At 33.3% G+C, this 22,480-nt stretch overlaps 1 protein-coding gene and 1 non-coding gene across 2 annotated transcripts; both read right to left on the reverse strand.

Annotated features, from left to right (window-relative positions):
• Window positions 1–11,801: 11,801 nt before the first annotated feature.
• On the reverse strand, window positions 11,802–11,873 carry Trnae-cuc (transfer RNA glutamic acid (anticodon CUC)). The gene has a single exon. It is a non-coding gene; the product is annotated as a tRNA-Glu (tRNA).
• A 7,092-nt stretch (window positions 11,874–18,965) lies between these two features.
• Window positions 18,966–19,940, reverse strand: LOC126778046 (uncharacterized). The gene is made up of 2 exons (XM_050501394.1): window positions 19,370–19,940; window positions 18,966–19,258 (listed from the first exon to the last, which is right to left on the reverse strand). The coding sequence occupies exons 1-2, from the start codon at window positions 19,938–19,940 to the stop codon at window positions 18,966–18,968; spliced, it is 864 nt and encodes a 287-aa protein (XP_050357351.1).
• Between the last annotated feature and the right edge of the window lie 2,540 nt (window positions 19,941–22,480).

Genomic DNA, 22,480 nt, shown 5'->3' on the forward strand with positions numbered 1-22,480 from the left:
CCATCAAAAAGACACACGAACAACAACTGCATACAAATGAGATGAAAATGCTTAGATGGGCGGGAGGAATCACCCGCCTGGACAAAGTAAGGAATGAGTATGTCAGGGGATCGTTCAAGGTAACACTAATTGTGGAAAAATTGAAGGAATGTCGACTGCGCTGGTACGGCCATATCCTGAGACGTAACGATGATCATCCTATCAAGAAAGCCTTAAATATCTCGGACCGACCGCGGGGAAGAGGGCGACCGCCCGCAACCTGGTGGTCAAACATACAAAAAGAGGCCCAGAAAGAGAATCTGAGTACACAGACAACCCAGAACAGAGCTCTCTGGCGCAGATGTACAAGGAGACCCGACCCCAGCTGAACTGAGAAGAGGGTTTGAACAAAGAAGAAGAAGAAAGAAGAAGAATTAGATTCTTGAAAAAATGTTTGAATAACGGCGAAGTTGTTATCGTAAATATAATATGTAAAATTAAAGTCGATATAAGAAGTTAAGTGGGTTAGTTAGTGATATACACAAAGATAATAGATTTTTGTAGAATCAAGAATTATTATTGTTTGTTGTACATTATATAGCTTACCTATTAGCAAATACTTTATATAAATAATTTTAATACAGATAGAAATCAATCGAATACTTTTGGATGTTTCATGTTAATATTTCAATGATCTAGAAGCTAAAGTTAAAAACTTCTAATTTGTTTATCGTGTATCGTATTAATAATATTCGTTAAGTATGGCAACTTGTCAAGTTTAAGTGTTTGAATTTATAGATTTGAATTTAGGTCGACTTTCTATGCCAAGGTCGAAACGACAAAATGTTTTAATTTTTATTTAATATTTTATTATAATTTTTTTATTAACTTTTCAATTGGAAGATATTGTACGATTTGTTCAAATATGGATTCGATTTTCGAAATATCAAACATAAACAATAGTTAAAACCAATGTTTTAAATGCAAGGTCGATAAATTATTCAGATTTAATGATATTCTAATTAATCACTAGTGATGTCTCCGTTACTTTCTGTAGCGAAGCGAAATTTTCTTTTAAACAAAACGAATTTCTCAATTCTCGCTATTGTTTAAGTTTTTACTTACAATGGTTGTGAATGCGGAACTATGCTATTGATTGACGATGGATCTTTGTTTAACTTTTTTGATCATTATTGACATTTTCATTTATAGCAAAAGCGGAAACAAATATTTATCTTGTATGAAATGGTAATTTACTTTTTAATTATAGAATCTATATAATTTTAAATACGGTGTATTTTTATTTTGTTATTATCGACTACTTCATGGCTCCAGTGGCTGTTTTGTATGCCTTGCGATCCCGAGATATTGATTTCAAGCCACGGTTCCAATAAAAAAATATTGGGTAGATAAAACTAAAAAGATAAGATAAAACTGTTAAAAAATCCTCAATAACAACTAAGCAAGTAAAGCCGGCCGTGTCCTAGGTGTCAATTATACCGTCCACGTTTGGATCAGATGTGAACGATTAAACGGCAAGGGTTACGTTAGGATTCGATTGCGATAAAATGACAATTTGTTACAAAATTTAGTATTTATGCGCAACTTTGGGTACTTTAAAATCTCTTGCCCGGTTGGCTATCCATTGAGAATAGCCTCCGTAACCGAAATCGGTCAGGAGATGCTGCTGATGTTGATATCACGAGTTGTTTTCGTATCACGTTAAGAATATTCTTATCAGGGAATGATATATAAAGTTTTCTTTATATAATTCCATTCTCACATTATTTTTGTTTATGGTGCATGAAAGAATTCTTGACCTTATTTTTTGAACGAAAAAGAGATTCCAAACTATGAATGTCACAAGCGTCCGGTTTGGGTGAAAGTTTGATACACGCCCTTTTAACGTAATGAGGTGTATATATCGGTATTTGACATATACATGACATTTTTCATAGATGTTCGATATTCAGATGGAAAATAACGTATATTATATGCTTAGCATCTAAGAATGGATTTATTATAGTATATATTGTCTTCTTATTTCACTGTTTTAATTTCACCTCAGCAGAGGTTCTTGGCACTTCTCGTTCTTGATGAATTGACTTATTTATTTCATTTGATTGTTTATGTCTTATGTTAAATGAATATAACATTTAAAGGATACGCGCATCAAAGTTCGTACCGTAAGTCTGTTTGCAATATTTCACGAGATACATACGTAGTGAGTATTTCGTTTAATAACAGCAACGCTATTCTGTAAGAACTTTATTACTAACCCGAGAAATGTTGACAACCGAATTATGTTGATATACTATTTTGATGCGTGTATTCTTGAAATATAATTATTATAGTCAATGTCGCATATCACGAATTCATCAGTATTTATTTTTCTAGTTGATCCCACAACTGGTTTTGTATTATTGGGTCGGTTTTTTGATTAAGGAATTGTAAAGTGAACAACAATATAACTGTCACATAATATTTTATAAGTCCTTGCAATAGCAGGGACCAGTATAATTTCAGATAGCACAAATAATAGGTCCACAATGGCAGCCTTTGAGGGTATTTATCAATTAAATCTATAACTCATAATGTAATTTTAACTTAAAGTAAAGACTACGTATCTCAGATACTACCGTTCGACTTAATGTAAGGTTCATTTGTTATATATGTATTTCGGTAAGTCAATAAGTCGATTTCGTCGCTTAAAAATATTTGTTGTATTTTTTTCTTATGTTTAAGGTAGGTCATCTGATGATATAATAATCTTTGCTCATATACGCTGAAGCGTAAGAAATGTAAACCATTTATGACTCCGTCAATGCGTCGCCAACTTATGGATCTGTAATGTTACGAAACTCTCGTGCCTCTGATAACACTAGCTCAGTCTATAAGCCATAACGCAACAACACAATGGCGATAGAATACATAGGGGTGTGTCACATAAGAATATGATATACTACCGAGGAGAAATAACATAACGAGAGCAGTAGTTACTGTTTTCTAACGGTCAAATTATATTTCGTTTTTTTTTTGTATAGAATAGGAAGGCGGACGAGCATATGGGCCTCCTGATGGTAAGTGGTCACCAAACGCCCTTAGACATTGGCATTGTAAGAAATGTTAACCATCGCTTACATCACCAATGCGCCACCACCCTTGGGAACTAAGATGTTATGTCCCTTGTGCCTGTAATTACACTGGCTCACTCACCCTTCAAACCGGAACACAACAATACCAACTACTGCTGTTTTGCGGTAGAATATCTGATGAGTGGGTGGTACCTACCCAGACAAGCTTGCATAAAGCTCTACCACCAGTATACCGTATATGTAATGTATGTTAAGTATATTATATAAGTGACACTTCCTAATCAGATATTGTATCAACAAGCAATTACTTAATAGTGCTGGATTCCGGTTTGAAGGGTGGGTGAGTGTCTGTACACTGGCTTCAAACCCTGTGCACAAGGGACAAACAATTTTATTTCCCAAAGTTAGTGATCCATGATTATATATAAAGCCATTCTAAATTTTAAATACTAATTGTTGAATGCAGTTACATAATTTGAATAAAAAATAATTTATAACCTTCAAGTTTCAATTTCAACTTTGAACTTGAACTTGTTACTATAAATTAAGCAATGTTTAATTTACAACCATTACCAAGTAAGACCAGATTTGTTACGTCAGGAATATTTATACCCATTATTATTTATTACAGCTGGTGTTCGACTTAATAATGAAATCGTTATATAGAAAATTTCGGCACTTCCTCGAGATTGAGATTGCTTTCTATTTGAATACGGTTGTGATTTCCAATGTGTACAATCAATAACTTCCAAACTACTTTGAAAGTTATATTTGTCAACATTCAATAAAGCTATCATAAAGTGAACTATTGGTTAATGTCGGCTTTTTATCATTAATAATCTTATTTAGATTACTGCTTTAGAAATAAGGCTCATTAATAATAATCTTCCAATAGAATTACTACAATAAGGGCAGAATACAAAGATACAAAGCAATTAAAAAAAATTTAATAGTATTTTATGTATACTAAATGATGTATGTAAGTAGAATAGATGTCCTAGTATTTAGAACGAGTGAATCTTAACCGATTATCGCGGGCTCAAACCCGGGCAAGCCCCACTGAAATTTAATGTGCTTAATTTGTGTTTATAATTCATCTCATGCTTGACGTAGTAGTGAAGGAAAACATCGTGAGGAAACCTGCGTGTGTCTAATTTCATTAAAATTTTGCCACATGTGTATTCTACCAACCCGCATTAGAGCAGCGTGTTATAAGCTCCAAATCTTATTCTCAAAAGGGAGAGGAGGCCTTAGCCCAGCAGTGGGACATTAACGGGTTGTTACTATTACTGTTACTATATATGTAAGTAGATGTAATTAATGTATTACAATTTAAACTGATGAAGCAATCATCACTAACAACAATACACGAAATATCGTCCAGCCACAAAGATATAAATGATATTAAAATATAAGTAGTACGTATTTTCTCGGATGGCCTAGTGGTAAGAACGCGTGAATCTTAACCGATGATCGTGGGTTCAAACCCGGGCAAGCACCACTGAATTTTCATGTGCTTAATTTGTGATTATAATTCATCTCGTGCTTGACGGTGAAGGAAAACATCGTGAGGAAACCTGCATGTGTCTAATTTCACTGAAATTCTGCCACATGTGTATTCCACCAATCCGCACTGGAGCAGCGTGGTGGAATAAGCTCCAAACCTTCTCCTCAAAAAGAGGTGCGGAGGCCTTTAGCCCAGCAGTGGGACATTCACAGGCTGTTACGGTATTTTCTCGGAAGTAGTGGAAGCTGTCGAAGTGCTATATTACTATTTTTTTGCGAATGGAGTGAGATAAAAACTAATCTATCTTAATGATCTATACCAATCAACAGTTATTGTACTACTAAACAACACTACGTGGTATTGTTGAGTTCCGGTTTGAAGGGTGAGTGAGCCAGTGTAATTATACAAGGGATATAACTTCTTAGTTCCCAGGGTAAGTGATGCATTGATTATATAAGGAATGATTAATATTTCCTGCATCGCCAATAGTTCGCCATCTGTGTGCGATGGTCTTCGATATCGATGGACGGTAATATGTGCAAGCGATCCCGTTACATCCCTCAATGATGTAGTGGGTACATACTGCTGGTTTTCGGGTAGAATGATATTCGCCCAGAATCTTACTTATCCCCGCTTAGTGATGGAAGGAACGAAGAAAATCATTTTCCAGGCATAAAAAATGTGGTTCAATTAGAGTTGTCAACTATTATTCAAGAAAAAACGTTTTGTGTTTACTATTCTGTATTGTTTGCAATACGTTGCTGTTGTTTAAGTTGGCAACACTCGTATCGTATGATATTCACGAAATAATGTCAGCGATGTGAACTTAATGACGTCATTGTCTTAGAATTTCTTCTTCGCTAAATATTAATAGAGCACAAATCCATTGCTACTACCAAATGTAAATAAAACATTTTATACTACAATGTATAGCTAATTGCTATTTACAAATATTCAACGATTAATTAATTTATAATTTAATTTTAAAATAACTTTCACTACTATACTGAAAAAAAAGTAACCGACTTTCATTTTATAAAAAAAAAAAAAGTTACCTCAATCCGCCGGAATCCGGAATTATGTCGCACTGGTCAGTCACAGATAATAAAATTGATTTCGTATAGGTCAGTCACAACGCGACATGCACACACGTTCAACGTCGTACCACTAAGCTGTGGCTGCGGACTGTGGAGAGAGGGTACTCTTTCGCGCCATCGAGATGTAACAGTGGTGGGAAAAGTCGATAAAATTGTCGATTGTTTTAAGTTATTATTGTAAACACCAACAGAAATGAGGTTTTGTGCAGGTCCAGACGCACTGGTACTGCCCACTCATCAGTTATCATACTGCTTTACGACCCAATATTCAAATAATCCAATAAGTATTTTATTGATATGATCCAGTTTAGAGGATGAGTGCGCCATATTGGCTCAATGTTGGCTAATTTAAGATCTTACGGTTAATAATTGAGGTTAAGGAATTGTTTATACTTTTAACAATTATATTATAATATTAATATTGAGAAATAAGTAAGAGTATACGGTTTTTGTTTAAAATAATCAGGCGTTACAATAATTTATGAACATGTGATATCTGTCTAGCATATCTGACTGCCTCGTTGGTCTAGTGGCTAGATATAAGGCCGTAAATTTTAATGTTATGGAGCTCAAACCCAGACCGGACTTTTAAAAAAATATTGAGTTTTTCTGTCAAAGATTCTCATTCTCAGTCTGCAGCCGAAGTCTATCTTCAGTGCCTCCAAAAGCACATAAAGCCGTTAGATTGAATTATGAGAGAGAAGGAATAGAGAGTGCAGCTGTGTTGGTGCATATACTTGTGCACTATAATATTTCTTGCGTAGTTGGCTATTCTCTCTTGAGATAGGTCAACGTGGACGAAATCGAATTGAATCCGAGCTCGCCGTGTGAGTCAGGAATCCAAACCTGAATATGGTCTAGTGCTACATAGTGTATTACACATATGTCTAGAGAATATAGTAGAGATCTGGGCAATATTTTTTTCAGATGTACTTATTCGTAAGAGCTATTTTGCCTACAAAGAAATATATATATATATTTTTTTTTTTTTGGCCAGTCTTATTTATCGAGTGTATAACTGAAACTTATTATATTTCAAATATGTTTATTCTATACAGAAATAAATTAGAGCTTGTGTACCGTTTTACTTCTACCGTCTTGGTTTGGGTATTTTATTTCTTGAATATAATGTAATCTGACACTGGCAAAGCTAACAATAATATCGATAATTTCAAATATGTCTTCAATATAATTAAAACAAAATAAATATAGCCTCTATTATCGATATTCTAAGAGAACGTCACTAGCAGCGCGGTTTGCCAAACCATGTTCAAGAGCAAGGTGAAGATCTGGGTCTTTGACCGCAAATACGGGCCAATATCAACTATATACTTAAACGTAGATTTAGCGTAACTTGACAACATGGAAGGGAGTAAGCCAGTTAGCTACGAAGGCTATATTATCTATGGCTATTTTCAAGTTACCAAAGTAACCATCTTTTTTATTTTAGAATAATTTAAATGTTTTATGCCTACAATTGAAAAGGGCGTGATGCGCTATATTGTGATAACATGCAACAGCAACAAACTAAATTTATCGCAAGTGAAACCGCGGGTTTTGTTAGTACATAATATAATCAAATTGCAGTTCATTTTTTATATAATATATTTAGCATCCAAAAGTGAAACTGATTTTATAAAAATCTCGAATTGATCTTTTTAAAAATAGAACACCAAATCATATAAATTTAAGTAAATTACTCACTCAATTGTTCTTAAAAATCCAAATAACACAATTGAACACATTCAACAAATCACAAGTCGCCAATAATGAATTAATTACTTTACGTTTTTGTCCACCAACAAAATGGCGGTTTTAAAATTAGCGCAAGTCTTTTTTTTAAGAACGCTGTTGTATAGATCAAGGAATCTCCTAAATATATAACAATTTAGATATTAGTTTAGTACTTAAGCAAACTGTCTTAGTATAGTTGAGTTGAGATATTAAATGACATTATAATTTAGAACAGAAATTTATTTACTAAGTAATCATAATTATCTATCTGCATGTACCTCGATCTCAATGAAGGCCCTCCGAGTGTGTATTTTTTATATTTTTTTAAGCTTATTGTTAGTTAAAAAAATAAAAAGAGCGCTGAGCGCTTTCTATCGACTGTATCACGGCGATTGGTTTGAAGAATTATTCTCTCTAATTTCTGCTTCCCCCTTCCTTCATAAGTCTACGCGTGCTGGCTCTCGATGTCACCGCCCGACTGTGACATCAATTCCATCGTGTTACAAAGAAATTTGGCAACTTTTTTCTTTATCGCACTTCCAAAAAATGGAATTCTTAACCAGCTCACGTGTTCTCCTCCTCTTACAACCCGGGTTGGGTTAGGTTAGGGGAACACGTGAGCTTCAAACGAGATGGAAGAGGCATCTTGCGGGCTGGCAAGCCGGGGCCGGCAAGGCGAGGGTGGCTAGTGCAGAACATTCTTCCCGATTGTACTGGAAGTCGTCACGTTTGGACTCTACTACCACTTACCATCAGATAAAGTAGAGTCATATGCCTTCCCGACAAATATAAAAAAATATAACAAAAAATGTTTTTATCTAAATATTGATAAATAATATAGATATCTGTGTAATTAATAGAATTCATTAAAAGTTAAGCGCCCTATTTCTCTAGTTTGACATCCAATTTGATCTATCTATGAGAGTACCTTGATATTTTATCATTTTAGAACATTGAGGGTCACGTTTACGTATATGAAACTAACACAGTATATTTAGTACATATAGTTCTTTTTTTTTTTTTATAGAATAGGAAGGCGGACGAGCTTATGGGCCACCTGATGGTAAGTGGTCACCAACGCTCTTAGACATTGGCATTGTAAGAAATGTCAACCATCGCTTACATATCCAATGCGCCACCAACCTTGGGAACTAAGATTTTATGTCCCTTGTGCCTGTAATTACACTGGCTCACTCACCCTTCAAACCGGAACACAACAATATCAAGTATTGCTGTTTTGCGGTAGAATATCTGATGAGTGGGTGGTACCTACCCAGACGAGCTTGCACAAAGCCCTACCACCAGTAAATGTTCTTAAATCAAGTGCTCTTTCAATTAATTAAAGTATGCTATGTGCAAAACAACATCTGAAAGAAACCCATAAATGTAGCGCTATCGTAGATAATATAATAAAAACACACAAATTAACATACTATAACTGATAACAATAAGACACACAAAATAAAATCTCAATGAATGGAATAATCTTAAAATGAACATTGGATTTTATTATTTTTAAACACTCGAAAAATATACAAAATAGAAGCGATTACCTACATACATATTTATTAATAAAAAAAATAATATACATGTTAAAATAATATCAAAACGCTTATGCTATTTGAATATAAACTTAAAATTTTGTCCAAGTATTTAAGCCCAGTTTATAGCGCGGTGTAGTTCGCTTTATCTTGACATGTTGAATGTTCGCTTTTTTACACAGTAGCGAAATAAAATATCCACATCTTATTTTTACTAACGGTGTAATGTCATTCTGCCCTTGACATAAAAAAGTAAAAGTTGTAAAAGTTATGTTTTTAACAAAATGTTTAATAACGAGCTTTACATGCTAGTTCCATTGGTGAAATATTTTGTTATATTTATCATTTATATTATTATAAAAATCTTGGATTCATCGTCCGAGTGATGATAGACATACATAATATAAATATTTTGTTTTTAGAATATGTGGGCGGACGAAAATGACCTATAATATGAACCATTCCTTAAAACGCCAATGCGCCACCGACTTTGGGAACTAAGATGTTATATCGTGGCCAGTTACTCCAAGTCACTTACCCTTCAAACATTAACACAAAAATAACAACTATTGCTGTTTCGCGGTAGAATATCCAATGACTACCTAGCTTGTAAAAATCCGTACCACCAAGTAAAATATCTACGAAGCTTTATATTTGGCATGATGACGAAATCATAACAATTTCTTATTGGATTATTATAATGTATTGATCAGTCAGTACAGGGTACTCAACCAATTGTGACGTGTCTTAAATAAAAATATATTATTTCTTCGGTCTTTGTTTATTGGCTAGCGTACCTGAATCCGTCTCTGAATAATATACGCCTGAGTATCTCAAGATAGCCTACACGCTATAGAACCTTCGAGAACATATCTCAATTTGTGCCATAAATATCACAAATCCTAATATGTATTAATTGTTCACGATGGAGTGATCATTAAGCTCGGTACTTGCCAATTATATACCAATATACCCTGAACTCATCGCACTTCAATAACTTGAAATGAAATAGTTCATTGTATATTGGATGATTGCACTTAATATCGAGAGAAGCTATTGCTTCAATTTTTACAAATTGAATTATCGTTCCACCTCGACGCTTATGTGTAGAATGTATGTACAAATATATAAAATTAAAGTCTTTTATTACAAAATAACTGCTTCTTTTTAAGCTAATTGGCTGTACCCGAATTGCCGAAACCAAATCAACCTCGTTTTTGTTTATCTTTCCGTCCGTCTGTTTGTCCGGGATAATCTTCAAACAATTCTTAAATAGGGCTTAAAATTTAAACGCAAGAGATTGTGAAAAGTATAGTAAGTAAAGTAAATATAAAGTAAAGGTTGAAAGCACAGAACACTTATCCGGAGAAATGCTTGAAAGATTGGATCAAAATCGGTTTAGTCTATCAAAAGTTGTAAGAACTCAAAGTTTGCGTATGTATTTTTATTGACTGCTATTTTAGACTTATCTTTACAAATAAATAAAATTGTAACGTCTGTCTGTGATTTCAAAATGACTGCCTCTTTTTAAATTAATATGTCTATATACGAATTACCAAACTCAAAAAAACATTTTATTTATTTAGGATAATTTACTAATTTAACAAAATATATAAGTAATATCTGCCGTATTTATTTTATTCTTAACTTTGATACTTATGTAATAATCATTCATAAGCAACGTAACTGTTTATATTTAATACATTTGTTCTTATATAATCTATATTAAAATTATCAGCTTTACTTAATTTTACTAAGCTCGAAAAATTATTATTTTATCAACTTACCTACTTATCACTAATTCTACCGCTAAGCAACATTATTAGGTATGGTTGTATTGTTATATTGGTGCGAATGGTAAGTGAGTCAGTGTAATTATAGGCATATAGGACATAAGGAATGACATAAATAGGCATAAAGGACATGTAAGGAATGGTAAATATTTCGCAAGATCTATAGCGGTGGCGACGGCTTACCATCGGGTGACCTATTATCTAGCCTGCCTACCTATAAATAAAAATAAAATATAATATTGAGTTTGTTTTTTATTGTTTTCTTAAAGAGTATTCTTATCTTTGTCTATTAATTTGAAGTTAGGGTTCAATCGCGGATTCATCGGTATAACGTGCTTACCGAGGCACGGGAGTGTACGCATTTCCAGCGTCCAACACTCCGGGCTGCTACGGAGAATTTTTCGACGGACAAACCCAAATTAAAAAAATAATAATATCTATAATCAAGCTTTATTGCTAACCGGTAAAATTATATCTAAATCTTTTCAAACTCAAATAATTAACGCCTCTTAATACATTTATAATAATAACAGGGAATTGTTAATATTAAAACAAAATTAATATAATACCGAAAAAATAAACAATATCTCTATGTGCAAAACTATAGGCATATGAAAACTGGTGGTAGGGCTTTGTGCAAGCTCGTATGGGTAGGTACCACCCACCCATCAGATATTCTACTGCATAACAGCAGTACTTGGTATTGTTGTGCTCCGGTTGAAGGGTGACTGAGCCAGTGTAATTACAGGCACAAGGGACATAAAATCTTAGGTTCCAAGGTTGTTAGCGCATTGGTTATGTAAGCGATGGTTGACATTTCTTACAATGCCAATGTCAAAGGGCGTTGGTGACCACTTACCATCAGGTGGCCCATATGCTCGTCCGCCTTCCTATTCTATAAAAAAAGAAAAAGTGTTGCAAAAAAAAAATAAAAAATAGCCAATTCTAGAATTCAAGTGTAGAATAATAAAAAAAACAATTGTAGAAAACAAGTGTAGAATAAATTAAATATAACAGAAATAGTTTTAAATATAAATTTGCAAGAAAAATAAGTATTCCGATACCGGGAATCGAACCCGAGCCTCCTGGGTGAGAGCCAGGTATCCTAGCCACTAGACCATATCGGATATTACTAATAAAATGAAAAATTGGGTTAAATTATTCATAAATATTATATATTTCTTTATATATACAATATTGTAAAGTATTATAATAAGTTTTTAAACTCTCATAAAGTATATCATAAATATATACTAATTTTATTTTTTAGCCGAGATGGCCCAGTGGTAAGAATGCGTGAATCTTAACCGATGATTGTGGGTTCAAACCCGGGCAAGCACCACTGAATTTTCATGTGCTTAATTTGTGATTATAATTCATCTCGTGCTTTACAGTGAAGGAAAACATCGTGAGGAAACCTGCATGTGTCTAATTTCACTGAAATTCTGCCACATGTGAATTCTACCAACCCGCATTGGAGCAGCGTGGTGAAATAAGCACCAAACCTTCTCCTCAAAAAGAGGAGAAGAGGCCTTAGCCCAGCAGTGGGACATTCACAGGCTGTTACGGTTACGGGGTTATTTTTTTGAGGCATTTTCATTTATTAAGATGAGGATAAGAATTTATTCCACCAATAACCGTTCATGTGTTTATTATTATACTATTTAAAATATATAATTATAATAAGAAAAGGATATAAATAAAATAATAGTTATTAAAAAAAAGATTTAAAAATATATAGTATATAAATGAAAAAATATTATTTTTAATCCAAACAGTGACATCTATTTATTTGAGACAAAACTACTAGCAACATTACAAAGGTATCACAGTATTGTCTTTGTTCAGGTCGAAATAATTTTGATCTTCGTCGCAAGATGGCGCTGTTACAAAAATATGAAGTTGATTAAAATATTACACTCAATATAGATTTTCCTCATTTATGTTAGCTTGATAAAATAAGCATACTGTTATTTCAAATAAGTGTTAAGCATTTTGTAAATAGCCGTGTCCATTAAAATAGTCTGCATTATGAAAAGAATGTAATAAATTATAATTTATATTATTCATATTTACTACAAAACATGTGATTTTTGCTTGTTTATTTTTATATTGTATATTTAAATATTTCGTATTTTTATTATTTAGTAGCTCTATTTTGGCTACCGGTTGCGAAAAATATTATATTATTATTAGTCAGCACTGGATAGAAGCTCGCATTGTTTGGTTTTTTAAAAGTAAGAACGGAAATTTTTTGAGTTGTGAAACAAGTTCGCTGTTACCACTGTTGATATCGTATCGAGTTGTATTAAAATAATAAAATTATTAAGACGAAGAAGAGTGTTTGAATTTTAATACCTGCAAAGTGAAAATATTTTACATTTGTTACCTAACTACTACTACGTACTATTTTTATTATTAGACATATTTACTAATATTTTCTTGCTTTTTTGTAAATGGTTATTTAAATTAATAACTTATTTAAATAATTATTAAGATAAACATAATTATCTTACAAGCAATATCTAAATCTTAAGGAATATAGTTTATACTCCAAAGCGGAACTTAGAATTATTTTGTTATTTTTTTATTCTTTATTCAATTTAGGTACTTTTGTCCTACACAGGCACGTCAGTCCCATTGTCCAAACTTAGAAAATACATATATAGATTTGGGATGAGTTTATCGTTGTTGCATTTTAGGTATAAGTAGGTAAATTAAGATAAGTTATGTATTTATTTAAATTTGGATTAAACTTATTTTAAAGATGTTTTTTACAAACAATTTTTCAGACGAAGTCTACCGTAACCGCCTGTGAATGTCCCACTGCTGGGCTAAAGGCCTCCTCTCCTCTTTTTGAGGAGAAGGTTTGGAGCTTATTCCACCACGCTGCTCCAATGCGGGTTGGTGGAATACACATGTGGCAGAATTTCAGTGAAATTAGACACATGCAGGTTTCCTCACGATGTTTTCCTTCACCGTAAAGCACGAGATGAATTATAATCACAAATTAAGCACATGAAAATTCAGTGGTGCTTGCCCGGGTTTGAACCCACGATCATCGGTTAAGATTCACATGTTCTTACCACTGGGCCATCTCGGCTTTTTTCGTTAGACGAAGTCTAACTATATGTAAACTCCATTTCATAAATTATTAGTGCATGTTAGGTTAGATAGAGGTTATCCGAGACAAGTATTAAAATTAAGATTCTCGAAAGTTCTTTCATAATAAAGATAATAATTTATTGTGCGGTACGGAATTGTAGTTCATTTCTAAAAGGTGTCTGATACCAGTGAACGAAAATGTTATAAACTTTAAGAGTAATTTTGACGTATAGTTCTTCCCCCGATTTGGTGTTACACATTTTATAAGCCAGTAATATCTATGGAAAAATGGTTGCTTTTGTATGTGTTAAATTTGCATCAATGTATTTGATGTATTATATAAAATTTTCGTATTTTTTTATTATGTATTTCGTGAGTCATTATAATTAAACATCTATATTTTCCTTTTTTTTAATTTAGTAGAGACCGTAGTCATTGAATTTATATGAGCTTGAGGTTTTTTTTTAATCAAAGACAGCAAGTTATTGAGTAACATTTATTCGGCACGTACGTACCTATATAAAAGTTACGTTTACATATTTATAGGTCCTTACATATGATATTGGCGTTTTGTAAGGGAGGAATATAAAGTCAATTTTTTTTTTGTAAAATATATTTAATAAATCAAAGTATGCACCGTTATTATCTATACACTTTTGCCATCTCATAGGTAGTTCATTGATCCCTTTACTAAAAAAACCATGGGGGCGAGAATCAATAAACTCTTTGAAGGCGGTTTGGACTGCCGCATCGGAGTTGAATTTTTTTCCTTGTAAGAAGTTGTCCAAATTCCAGAAAAAAAGGTAATCTGTTGGAGCAAGGTCCGAGGAGTACGGTGGATGTTGCAGACATTCCAATTGTAGCTCATCTAACATAGTGGTTATTTGTTGTGCAGTGTGTGGTCTTGCGTTGTCGTGAAGCAGGAGTGGCCTAGAGCGATTGACCAATCTCGGTTGTTTAGCAGCTAGTTCTTCCTTCATGGCTTGCAGTCGCTGATAATAGATATCTGCCGTAATCGTATGGCCAGATTTTAGAAAGCTGTAGTGAACGACACCGGCGCTAGTCCACCAAACACTCACAAGTAACTTTTTCTGAGTCAATTTTCGTTTAGGGCAGGATTTGGCTGTGTCTCCAGGGTTCAGCCATTGCGACAAGCGCTTCCGATTATCGTACAGTATCCACTTTTCATCTCAAGTAATGATTCGATTTAAAATCCCTTCATTATTGTGTCGGTTGAGCAAAGTAACACAGCAGTCGACGCGCGTTTGCAAGTTCGATTCACTCAATTCACTCAACGATGGGTTCGTTCAAGTTTTTTTACTTTCCCGATTTGCTTCAAGTGGATTAATACATTTTTATCACTTACCCCGAAGCTTGCAGCTATCTCTGAAGTGCTATGTGATGGATCCGCTTCCACAATAGCCTTTCCACTCTGGTCTCCGGCCGTCCACGGGGTTGGTTCTGAAGTTCGAAATTTCCAGAATGAACACGTTGAAATCAAAAACGTACCGTGCTTTCTTTGGCGACACCAGCGCCGTACACATCATTAATCCCTCGAGCTGTTTCAGCAGCACTGGTGCCACGGTAGAACTCTTACTCGTAAATATTCCGACATTTCATGTTTTTAATTGTGTGGTAATAAGCGACGCCAAAGAAAAAACTAATGAGGAAAAAACAAATGAATGACTGTTTTCAAAACTCAAATGTACCAGCTAAATTAATTTATAAATTTGAGATTTGGAATTCTTAACCAAAGAGGAGATATTTCAGATCGAAGTGGTCAAGTACGACAAAACGCTAATTTCATATGTAAGGAATTAATAGTTTAAACGTTCTTTGTTAAAATCCAGCAAAAGTGTGATTATTCGTTATTATTAAAACTTAATTAGTGACTTAACTTTTTGTTTCTGTTTTTTTGTTTTTTATTTGTTTTTTATTTAAATATTTCTTGTTTCTGTTTTTTATATTTGTATATAAATTTGTTACCTCTTTTCGTAATTGTGGTCGGGAATGGTGTGTTCTCCTGTGATCGGTTTTTTTTTTTTTTTTTATAGAATAGGAAGGCGGACGAGCATATGGGCCACCTGATGGTAAGTGGTCACCAACGCTCTTAGACATTGGCATTGTAAGAAATGTCAACCATCGCTTACATATCCAATGCGCCACCAACCTTGGGAACTAAGATTTTATGTCCCTTGTGCCTGTAATTACACTGGCTCACTCACCCTTCAAACCGGAACACAACAATATCAAGTATTGCTGTTTTGCGGTAGAATATCTGATGAGTGGGTGGTACCTACCCAGACGAGCTTGCACAAAGCCCTACCACCAGTGAGTGAGGTTGTACATCATTAGTTTTAAGTAAATGTAAAACATGTTTTGGATGTATGTTGGAGATCCAAATATAATAATAATAAAAATAGCTTTTAAAATTGGCATGTACAGTGGCAGTGGACTGGTCATATATATAGAAGTATCGTTAGCCATTGCAGTAGACGAGTTCTAGCGTGGAGAGTGGAAGAAAGTAGCGGAAGCCGATTAGATGTAAAAACCGAGAGCTTTATTGCCCTTTGGAAGAGACCTATGTCTATTTGACTGCGAAGGCTAAGGTCTAGATATAAGGACTATCTGTCGATACAACGTCCATTGCTGATTATTTGCTTATATAGGGCCATCTGGCCTGAGTACATCTTATCTTATCAGTTGAATCAATAGTTACAAATACGTAGGTATATTCACTTTATTAAAATATTTCAGTGTTATAGAGGACTGCTCTCGACTTTTTCACGTATAATCTATATCTTAATATAATACGATAATATGTATCCAGTTTGTCTAGTTGATGGTTTAATCTGTGGAAATAGGATAATATTAAATAGAATGTATTTATTGTGTGTACTGGGTTGTTTATACAAGATGTATAAATCAAATCAAATGATGAACCAATTAAATCTAAGTTTTAATCTATTCGTAAAATCCTTTTTATAAAAGGAACTTTTTTGACTAAGTATATATTGTAGTAAGGTACCTAAAGGGAGAAGAGGACTTAGCCCAGCAGCGGTACATTCACAATCTGTTAATTATTTTAATTATTATTATTAAGGTACCTTATGGTAAGTCAGAAAGACAATAGAAGACGTCAGGATCGAATTTAACCCTAACAACACTCAATTTATACCAGATTTATTATATTTATTAGAGACATGTTATTTTGTTTGGTATAAATTGATCCTGACGTCTTCTATTATATAGATACACAATTGTAACGCAGAAAATTATACCACAGCCCTTAGAGCCGTCATTAACAGGAAAAGTGTACATCAAAAAATGTAAATTGCAAAACGCTCATGCATCAACTTGGTATAAATATTTACTGTAAATTTAAAAGATTTATCTTCAGAATGATTTTTAATACAAAATAAGTTAATATCTGAAATGGCACAGTAGGTCATTGTCGGTCGACGTTGATCTTTACAATGATTGCGATCTCAAACCAGTGTGAGTAAAATTTATTTTTCATGCGCTTAATTTTTGTTTATAATGTCACGTGTAGAAGAAAAATAACTTAAGGAAACCTTTATATGTTAGATAAATGTCACATTAAATATTTTATTCAACAACTCACAGAGGATGCGGAGACGGAACTCAGTATTTTACTCTTTTATGCAATAACTTCAATGTAATTAATGAATGACATTAACTATTGAAAATAAACAATTCACATACTTACCTAAATTAAGTATTTTGCTGACTTAAAATAAGTGGCTACTTTTAAATAAAAATGCGGCCATGCGGGATACCATGCACATTTGAAACAAAAATAAATATTATTATTATTATTCATAATTGAAAAAAACACCAACCCGCATTGGAGCAGCGTGGTGGAATAAGCTCCAAAACCTTTTCCTCAAAAGGGAGAGGAGACCTTAGCCCAGCAGTGGGACATTAACATTATTAGGTATATTATGATTGCATTATTTATATATTTAATAATTGAATGATATTATAATAATCATTAAATATAATTTCTAATAATAATACGAAATATAGCGCATAAGAATACGAAAATAATGAAACACAAGAAACGATAATAAATGAAGAATATGGTATTACATCGTCATTGTTGCAGTGTAATGTAAAAGTAACTTTAAATTATTTATTTAATACCATGACATCAACCATAAAATTTATATAGAAAATATTTTTTTTTCATTAAATGTTATCTTCAAACATTGTCTAGAATCTTTATTATATACAATTTATTCAATTGTTCCTATAATGTTAATTTAAAAACGAGTAATTATCCAGTTTCTTGCTAGTTTATGTGAAATATTCCGAATAACAAAAACATTTTTTTTTCTTCTAAATAAGCACACAAAAAATTAACTGGTGCTTGCCCGGCTTTAAAGCCGTAACCTTCGGTTAAAATGTACGTGTTCTAACCACTGGTTCGTCTCGGATCTCCATTTTTTTTTTAATATTATTATATCTCAACTGAAAATGCTATCAGAGACCGCAAAACCTAATAAGCTTTACCACAAACACGGAACTCTTAAATATATTTATACAGTTCATGTAAGTAAAAATACTATACAAACAATTAAATAAATATTTATTTATACAATTAAAGAAATAAATAACTTATTAAACTAACAATAAATATATTTGGTTCAATAAAAACAATTGTTTTATTTAAATAATAAACGTTAAAAGTCAATACGTATTATATGCAAACTTTTTACGGTATAAGAATCAATGTAATGCATATCACAGTTAAACATACTGCTTTTAAAAAATGAAAAAAAATAAAAAAAGCACAAATAAACAATGCGAAGTCAATAAGATATAAATACGGTGGGTGAAATAAAAACATGATACCGTTAACAAAAATTATGATAAATAAATAACTTAGATGAAAAAAAAAATAAGAGAGAAAGAGATGGCAAGACAGTAACATAAAATACCAATACTAAACTTTAACACTCCAAACAAAACTGCAATAAATAATCAACAATAACAACTTAATACTAAAATAAATTAATAAATATTACAGAACAAAATAGTTCTTATTTATATATCATGAAGGACGATATTACAATAGTGCGTTACAATATTTAGCTCGTTGTTTCATAGGGCATGTAGCTATTGTAATTATTGTTGTAATTCGTGTCGTACGCTCGTCTGTAACCGCCATGGTGTCCGTGTTCATGCTCGTGGTGTTCCTCGTGGCTGTGCGAATGGTGATGGGATACCTCTGGCTTTGTGATGATCTCGTATGTTGTGGATTTGTGACCACCGTGTCCCTTGAGTCCAACCAGCGCAGACAACAAGAGAGACATTAATGCTGTCATCAGGGCTTTACCAGCGAGCAGTGCTAAGGCACCCAGAGCTGCAGCTGCTAAGGTACCTGCAAAATAGTCATGCTATGAGTAAACAAATATTATCGTATTACTACGATTACATAATGTTGGAGTTACGCATGTATGTGTATATATGTTTGTATATAAGAGCTACTTACCTTTCATCATTAAAGCAGCAGCTAGGAGAGCACCACCGCCACCGCCCTTGCCGCCGCCGAACCCACCGCCGCCTCCACCTCCGCTCTTCCTACCAGTGTTCTCCTTGTCACCTTTAGCCATGTTCAAAGCTTCTTGAGATGTTTCCGCATCAAGCAATCTATACCTCAAAGAATGTCCGTCCAGGTAATTTTGTAAACGGTACAAAATGAATTTATTCAGTTTCTCCTCCGATTTCCCGGGGTATTGACGCGATAGTTCCGCAGCCATTTCTTCGGGGCTTGTTGCATTTGTCTGGTTCTCTTTCACAATGCTAAGGCCTGGGAGGAGATGGAGCTCATCGCGAGAGCTCAGGTCCTCCAAAAAGGAGAGCACATGGATTTTCAGACATTTCGAACTAAGAGTGCTTTTGCATTCTTTGTTCAAGGATCTACCAGTTCTTTCGGTACTGGATGCGTTCCTCGGTTCCTCCGTCGCGATGTTTGTTTCGGTCTCATCAACAGATCCATGGAGCTGTTGGACGTAACACAAAACCACTGCTACGGTTATCACAGCCACATTTTTCTTGAACATGATGTCACTTTTAAAATGAATTCACTTGTAAAGGGATCCAAAACATTTCGTTCGACGACAGCACAGAACTGATACTCGAGATACGATTGGATTTTATTTTATACTGTCAAGTAATCTATAAAAAGTACGCAACTGAGCTTGAAGAAATAAAAAGAAGAAATTTGAACGCAGTATTGTTAGAGGCGAGAGATACTTTCATAAGGTTAAATTGTGTTTGGTAATGGAAAAGACACAAAATTTCTCGGAGATAATTTTTATTGATTCGTAATGGGTATTAGCGCTATAACATTACCCGTTTAAGAATATTCTATATTATATAATAACATGAACAAATAAGTGAGCAATATATTTTACTATTGTATACATTTAAAGGATACAAACTAAAAAGTAAATCCTTATTCTCGATAAGGACACCAAAACATATTATTTTTATACGACAACCGTCATCTCGTTTCAATAATAAGAATTAATTACTCTTGGTCATATATATATATATATATATATATATATTAGCGTCTGTGGGTATTTGGGTATTAGTAACTTTCAAATTCAAAATATAGATTTTTATTTTACCTTGCAAATATCTTTTGTTGATCATTAATTAAATTTATAACTCAATTTTAAATTAATAACTCAATTAAGCATTTAAATAAAGGTTTATTAAATATCATTTTTTATATATATTATTATTAATACTGAATAATATTGAAACAAATTTATCGACAGACAAACATTAAATACGCTAATAACTAAACAAGAAAAAGCTAACTTTCTCCACGCATTAGAGGGAAAAATAAGAAAAAAATGTAACGGAAAAATGAGGTCTTAGTGGTTTTGTTAGGGTTATCTGCGCTCTATCTTTTCTTTTCTTTTCTAAATAGGAGTAAATTAGCATTGTTATATACATATATAACGTTTTGGAATTCACATGAACTTCGCATATAATATGTTAAATCATTGTTTAATACGAAGTGGTCGCCCATTGGTTGAAATTCGACCGTAATTCACTCTTAATAAAAATGAGAATGACACTTGACATCATAGTAGTGTAAGACATATTGTTTTCAATTACAATGGATTTTATTTCATTTTTGTTTAAAGTACAAAATTCAACAATAGTGTGGAGATTATCTGCTACATATTCTTCTTTATTGCTGGATTCTTATCTACTAAAACAATTGCGGTGGCCGTCTTCGGCAAGGTTCAGAGAGAAAGCAGCACGAGGCGATCTCAGCTGTCGTCCGAGGAGGATATCAGGGCGGTCTGAAACAAGACGCGAGACCCTCACCTCGCACATCTCCGGCCCAAGGAAGGAGTCTGGGTAAGGGTATCATGACCCTTACCCAGCCATGGGATATGTATTAGGTGTAGTATATATTATATCCTTAACATATATTCTGCATGGAGAACTTACAAACATAATGTGTTTTAGGACGCTGGATTTTACTGTGTTCAAGTGATAAATTATTTCTACCGAAAATGCAATATACTTTATTGCATTTGAATGTCTACGCAAATCATAACACTTTTTATATACACGTTGCCAGAGATGCGGAAAAGGATTTAGGATACCTAACACTTAAAGGAATAGCCCCCACCATACCGGGAGAGGGGTTGAAAAATAGTAACTATAATAATAACATTTAAAGAACGCACGCGTTAAAATACCATATCAATGGAAGTCGGTTAGAACATTTCTCAAGTTAGATACGTTCTGTTTTTATAGAATATTATGACTGAATACGACAAAGTGACACCGCCGTTGCTTTGTCTGGTTCTATGAAGTTTTTTGTATATAAAGTAATTCCTGAAATTTAACTTATAAGTATCTAATGTGAAAATTTAAATATCTAACGATAATTTTATGTATTGTTCTTATAAAATTTTCTTCGACGAAACTTAAAAATATTATTTTTTAAAGTTTTAGTTTGAATATTTAAATATAGTATGTGAAAAATAATTATGTAATTTTTTATAACGAAAAAGAAAATGAAAAATCTTGTCACCAAAACTATAAATCTAAGGCTCTTTATGAATGTACATTATTTAATTTATTACTATATTAACTATTTTTATATATAACAGCTTTATTTTTTAACAGGTTTATTAATATTTTTATATAACGGGGCCCTTGCCCAGGGCCTTGCCCTTGGGCCAGTGCCTCGTGGACTCGATTCCTAATCAGCCACTGTAAGGTACCAGTGTACCAAAAGACCAAGACTATCAGTATAGTCTTGGTTATCCGTTAGAATCGAACATATAAATATAAAAGTGTATTAGTTTATCGTCGTTAATCTAAAAAACCATTATAATTAAAATATATTCAGTGTAAGGAGAAAAGAGCGAAAATAGACTGTAATAAACTTACAGAATAAGATTAGAATAATATTAGTTCCGTAGTTTCATTCAATGTCGACTCTATTTTTTTATACTGTACTCCTTTACAGTACAGTAACAGTATGTGGTGTGGTGTAATGTCCTACTGCTGAGCTAAGGCCTCCTCTCCTTTTTTGAGGAGAATGTTTGGAGCTTATTCCACC

Source organism: Nymphalis io, chromosome 25, assembly GCF_905147045.1.
Source record: "Nymphalis io chromosome 25, ilAglIoxx1.1, whole genome shotgun sequence".
Lineage (NCBI taxonomy): Eukaryota > Metazoa > Arthropoda > Insecta > Lepidoptera > Nymphalidae > Nymphalis > Nymphalis io.

What these genes read in the sequence shown, in the direction of transcription:
- LOC126778046 (XM_050501394.1), bottom strand. Translation starts at nt 19,940, where the DNA reads ATGTTCAAGAAAAATGTGGCTGTGATAACCGTAGCAGTGGTTTTGTGT. An exon ending in TGCTGCTTTAATGATGAAAG is followed by an intron (nt 19,259 to 19,369) that starts GTAAGTAGCTCT and finishes ACTATTTTGCAG; the next exon opens with GTACCTTAGCAGCTGCAGCT.